General features: G+C 34.2%; 1 protein-coding gene across 1 annotated transcript in view; it reads right to left on the bottom strand.

Moving 5' to 3' along the window:
* The window catches only part of LOC138332546 (uncharacterized), a 56,351-nt gene that overhangs the window by 47,836 nt on the left and 1,954 nt on the right, over positions 1 to 6,561 (bottom strand). Inside the window, exons 2-6 of the mRNA XM_069280551.1 lie at positions 4,972 to 5,088; positions 3,799 to 3,891; positions 2,716 to 2,805; positions 1,819 to 1,878; positions 725 to 919 (exon numbers count right to left, since the gene is read on the bottom strand). Coding sequence (XP_069136652.1) covers positions 725 to 919; positions 1,819 to 1,878; positions 2,716 to 2,805; positions 3,799 to 3,891; positions 4,972 to 4,981 — 448 coding nt within the window. The 5' untranslated portion in view covers positions 4,982 to 5,088. The remainder of the gene's footprint in view (positions 1 to 724; positions 920 to 1,818; positions 1,879 to 2,715; positions 2,806 to 3,798; positions 3,892 to 4,971; positions 5,089 to 6,561) is intronic.

The raw sequence follows: 6,561 nt of genomic DNA on the forward strand, positions 1-6,561 counted from the left end.
TCGTCTGCTCCTGTTTTAGATAGTAAAAAAATACCATTTTTCAGCGGTGGAGCATCTGTAAATAATTAATTTCTTTGGGTCCCAAATATTGGAATAGGAGGACGAATTTATAACATGTGGTTGGTACAGTGGTTTTTAAAGTGCATGTTGGACTTATTTGTAATTCAAATCATTTCAACGCAATAGCTGTTTTTGAGAAAAAAGACAGAACATGTTTTTCGTAATGAATGCGGACAAATAAGATGATGAAGCCTACAATTTATGATTATCAGACTAGTAATCAGTTGCTCTTATATCGCGATATGTACAGTAAAATATGGTTACAATGAATCTCTAGGGACCACAAAAATCACTGCATTATAAACATAGTTTGTTGTAGACATATTATAGATACATGAATATTATAGGAACATTGACAGTAAATGAGAATTACTTCTATATAAGCATGAATTCTTTGTAAGCGTGTTTTTTATAAATGGGGAATTAAAATTACTTCTATATCAGCATAGATTCACTGTAAGCGTGTTTTTTATAAATGGGGAATTAAAGTTACTTCTATATAAGCATGAATTCATTGTAAGCATGTTTTTTATAAACGTGTTTTACTGTATATTTATTTTAACATATCGTGTCAGACCGGTATCGTGATATGAATCAAATCGCCACCTTAAGATACACAGCTTTAATAACTATGAATCAAAATGAATGATGCATGGAACCATACCTGGCTGCCTCGGTTTAGTCTGACGAAGTTTCTGTTTTGAAGCCAAGAGATCAGCAACTGTCACTTTAGGCTTCGCTTTTTCATTAGGATTTGTCCAATCAATATAGTCACGAAGTTTAGAAACATTGGTTGTTTGTAGAGGAACAGCGCTGTTAGAACCAAAGCTGCTCATGGAGAACTCTCTTGACATTTGGTCTGAAAATAAAAAATTTAATTTATTGTATTTAAGAATTGGTTAGTGAAGCTAACATGGACATAGTGTTTATATATATACAGTCACTTAAAAAGCTGATGGCTATTAGTCTATTGCTAACCTACTTTTAAATAACATGCTGATTCTATTTCACATTTTCTTGTCCAATGACTTTTTTTAAGACAATTTAATTTCACCATTAACAGTTTTAACGCTATATTGAACTTTTTTCATTGTGGTTTATATTCTAATTGTCATCAAAATACGAGAAAAATTGAATACAGAAATACAAATAAGTTTACAGGTGTGTATATGATGATCTATAGAGTTCAATTCCTGGTAAATCACACTCATCAACAAGAGTCCCCACAGGGACTGGCGCCACCAAAGAATGATCTGTGTCTAAAAATTGAAATCGTATGTTTTCTCTGTTTTTCAATTTCAAATATCAGAATCCAAGATGGCTGCCTGTGTGCTATCTTGTTGATGGATCGGTCCCAAAATGCATTATACATGACTAGAGTCCTACAGGAACCTACACATGAAAATGTTTCTGAGAAATAGCGGTAACAGACTTCAACTATCATAACTGGCTCATCCATCCATATGTCATACGGCCATGTCACAAATATCGTAAGATACACGTGTAATATCAATATTATGACTTCACATGTAGTTTTGATGTCATATTCTATATATGATGTAGCATGATTGTCTCAGTCGACGAAAACTTAGCTAGGTTATGTGATAAACAGAATCTTATTACTACATGATATGAAATTTATCAAAATAAAGGTTCATGGCAGATCAAATTATTGAACTCTTTTGATGAATTTCATATCACATAGCCATGCACTCATGTAAGATCCTCTATAAATGATATAACAAACTATTTTATTACCTTCCTCTGCAGGGTCATTGGACAAAAAGGAAGTCAAAGAGGCCATTCGTTCCATTTGTGCTGAAAGATAATGAAGAAAACATTGCATGAACTATCTGGTACTTATCAACTTTTTTTTTTTTTTTAGCTTTACAATGCAGTTAATGGCCTGAAAAACAATGTCAGTTAAATGAGTTAATCAGGACCAATTAATCATAACGACATACAATATACTGATGACAGAAAACAAGTCATCCAGCTTATGTAAATCACCTTTTAATTATATGTATATCCCAAGTAAGTACAATGTACATTGTACAACTTCTAGAACTCTTTTTGTAGTAAGAGAGTTGAGTGGAAGGAAACTAGAGACCTGGAGAAAACATACAGCATCGGACAAATAAATGATGTTTGACCTTTTCATGTTTGTATGCCGATCAGCTATAGTACTGGGATCAAACCACTAAGGTAAAAGGTGATTAGGCTTTAAAGATGCTCCACCGCCGACAGAGCATAAATGACTCTCATCATTTGAACAGTAATTAGTGTTTTATTGTGTATATATATGTCTCATTACCACAAAAAATAATACAAAATAATTCATTTTGATTTTGGTGCATGTGCAATCAGTACTTCATTCCATATAGGACATATAGTGCCATGGGATTTTTTCGGGATGCAATTATTATTTTTTATATTTTATTCTTGACGTAAAATAAGAAGCTAAAACTTTTCAATGCCCATGGTGGTAATGGTGTAAAGTAAATTAACTTTTACAACTGAAGAAAAGTACTCTGTTGCTGTTTTTGATAGAGGAATAATGCCATAATTATGTTGGTGGTTGAGTATCTTTAATTAACCACCATCTGATCATCAATGTAATGTCATAAACCAAACACAAACATGATAATATCTCACCTTGTGGTGGTGGTGGTGGCGGTGGTGCAGGTGGTGCTGGTGGTGCTTCAAACTTTGTCAATGAAGATCGTCTCTGATGACGCTTAGGAACTAATAAAAGTAATAACATGTATTTATATGAAGTACTGCTCATAATATGTCCATTTTATCTATATATCCACATATACCTAGTAAAGTTGCTTAAAACAAATTCCTCAATAACATTTTCTACAAGATTTACTGCATTTAGTTTAGCATTCTGTTTCTGACAAGGCTATCCCAAGGTTGAACTCTTCTTCCCAATCGAACAGATTATTTGCATTTCCAATGAGGGCAAGACAGCCTGCACACACAGAACATATTCTCCTGATTACCCAGAAGTCCTAACATATGTCACCTGTGCAGTCCAATTGGACATTTTATATCACCTTTGACCTCGAGATTGCACTTCACACGCATGCTGAACTTTGACCTAATGATCATCACAGTCGGAAGTTAATCTACCTTCACATATTTTGGTGATGTTTACCCAATGAAAAGGTTTTGATGAAATATATGTATGTTATATTTCTTTGACTTTAAATTTTTCAAAATGATTTTGATTCTTGTTATCACAGTGCAACGAGTTTAACAAAGTTTTAAACAAAGGAAAAAAACTGATTTGGTTTTTTTGTAGTTTTTAATGCTTTTTCAGAAATAAGAGGGGCAGAAAAAGAATCATTCCCTTCTTAGAGAGTAGGAAAGAGAAATTTCAACCGTAGGAAGAGATTCCTGACAGTCTAACTCGAGGCTTCTTTGGGTATAGTCTCAGGTTTCTCTGTCCTACCCTCAAGGTAGTGAAAGATCCTAATGGGGTAGGGAAAAGACAGCTCACATGCACTAGTCAATGTGATGACATCAGTACATGTAATGACCATTGTTACTGACGATATTAATTTCGAAGCACTGCCATGACATCGCCAAATTTCATTTTCACCATTTAGCATTTATGAAAGTTCGAGTAACAAATACAGTTTTTCCTTCAGCTGTTGGTAAAATGTACAAGATGTAAGAAAGTATTATTAATAAAATACAGTAAACATCAAACAAGATTTGACACATTACTTTTCTTTTTCATTCCTTCTGGAGGTGTGGGAGGGGGCTCGTAACCTTCAAACATGGTCAATGATCGCTGCCTCTCCATTTTTTTAGATGGTACTGAAAAACACAGAGTAAAATAACACTATGATTAATACATATATGCTTTTGCCCATTTTTACTCTCCTGTTCTGGCTTCTGAGCAGTTATAAGTTACAGTAAATAAACGTGTCACTGATGTTTTCTCGCTAGTCTAATGTTGAAGTTGAACTTAATCTGATATTATGATGCTTACAGTATAGCTATAACCCTGAAGGACACAGCAAAATCGTGTGAAATTTTGTTGTGGAGTTGATTTTTTTCCCCTCTATATATTTTACTCTTCATGGACATGGACGATTTTCATATACACACAATTTTAATCTTCACACAAAACTTTTGATGCGAATACACATTTTTTAAAATCTAAAACTTGATTTTAATTCACACAAGAGTTACAATCCTACTAAATGATTATTTAAGCTAGAGTTTCCTGAGATTATTATGATAATTAATTATTTGTATCCTCGAGGTGGATCTTCACCAAAGAGTAATGATGCCTTTCAAAAGTTTAAGGTCAGGCCCCTCCACAGGATTTCTGTGTAGTTGTTTGTAGCTTCCCCATTGAACAATATACGATCTGTTTCATGTATCCATCAGTGACCGTGTATATATGCAAGTAGGTAACTCCTAAGGAAAAAATTGTTTCAAGCACAGTACAGACCGGTACATTTCTTATGTTGGGAAGGTTGTAATAGTCTCTATCCCTCAATCTATACTTGATCCAATAAGTTACAGCATAGTATATATATGTTATCAATCCCTTCCTGACAAGCACTGGTTATAAGCTAATACAAAAATATGTCTTATTTTCATTAAAGAATATTTCTTTTAAAGGGCCACTACCTCTCCGAAACGGCTTTTAATTTTTAAAATAGGAATGTAAAACGAGAGCAATAATTTTGTAGAGTTGCAGAAGTTATTAACTATACGTTTACTAGCATACTTATCATCACCTTCAGAACTGTTCAATTAGAATAAATAAAACGTTTATTTTCATAACGCGGGTCGTTTTATGTTTCCCGCCGTCGTCCTAAATGCCGCGCTAAGCATATTTGTTAACAGTACACAACACTTTCGAAAATTTCTTTTGATGCGTACCTTTCGACATGTTGGTTGCTTGTTTCTTTTCAAACTTCTGGGTTAGATTATCTTGTTGCTACTGCCCTGTAAAACACTTCTGCATTTACAATCCATTGTGTATCCAGAGGTTATAACCTACAATGTAAACAATTTTTGAAAAATTAAGTCATTTTGACCCTTTTTGGCCCTGCTCCTTTGATCCCTGAGTACAGAATAAAATATATTAAACTGGAAAATGCTTGGTAACAACCAATGTATCAAATATGTGGTGTCATCGTTGGCATCAAGTTTCATGTATCACGACTGACCGCGCCATGCACAGAGTCATCCACGATACTCCAGGGGTTATGATCACTGACTTTATATCCACTCCTGAACTATCTCATAGTAAAACTGAAGACAGTTCAGAAGAAAAAATCTGAACCTGCAAGCCTTCTTTTAAAGACTACAGAGCAACGTCCAACTTCAAAGCCACACAGTAAACCACAGTGTACCATATTATACAATTTTTTGATGTACATCAAAGGACTAAGTGTCTGTTGCCTCCAGTTTCGTATTTTTGTATTGTTTTTTTTCTATGTTTATTTGAAAAGAATTACGTGCAGTCAAAGCGTATACCGATAACAGAAAATTTCAAGTCTCATAATTTGTGACTTAAGATTACAGCAATGTTAACAAGAACAACCGTGCATCATGGTGATAAGTAGTCAGATATTTAAGTTTCTGGTTTCATGAGGGATCTGACAACATCCCATTAGGGTCAAGTATACTGGTGACCTTTCAAATTAGTCAATCAAAATGTAGATGCCAAAATCTTGGAAGCAAAATTCTGGGGACGAAATAGATTGAAAGAGCTGTCAGAAACATTTTTGTGTATGCATGTACATGTTTAGTCATCTTGCCCAAACAACACAGCTATGTAGGCCTATAAATTTAAACATGTTTTATTTTCGACGGTCATTAGTTTTCTATGATCAAATACTTCAAGGTCAAATGCAACGTCATAGCTAGGTCATAATTGGGTTATAAAGGCCATGTTTTGATGCCAATGCTCTTTAGCATTGCTGTCTTGATTTTTGTTCGGTTATGATGATCAGTATGATAAATAATACATGGATTCCGGGATACAAGGAACTCTTCTGGGTAGGAGGTAGAAAACGTTGTTTTGGTCATGTGACGCAAAAATTTAGGGCACATTTTTTCGTAATGGTGGTGACACTTATAGGCAGAGAATACAAATGTCCGTGTAAAGGTCATTTTCGGTAAAACTTGTTCGATAACGGAACTAAGATTAATTGTTATGTTTTGTGTTTCTTATTTGTCATTAATTTTTGGAAGAAAAGTACTCTTATAATTGAGGTAACATTCCAAATAAATGTTGAGCAACATGCATTTGTATATAAAATACGTACAATGCCTTTTAAGCAAGACAAATCTTCCTAATCTGCTTTGGGAGACGATTATTTGTTTATTTGATTAATTAACGTCCTATTAACAGCTATGTTCAAGGACGGCCTCCCATGTATGCCATGTGTTGCGTGTATGTTGTGCGAGGTGCATGTTTTGGGAGACTGCGGTATATTAATGTTGTGTCTTCTTGTATAATGG

The sequence above is a fragment of the Argopecten irradians genome, chromosome 10, assembly GCF_041381155.1.
Source record: "Argopecten irradians isolate NY chromosome 10, Ai_NY, whole genome shotgun sequence".
In the NCBI taxonomy this organism is placed as follows: Eukaryota; Metazoa; Mollusca; class Bivalvia; order Pectinida; family Pectinidae; genus Argopecten; species Argopecten irradians.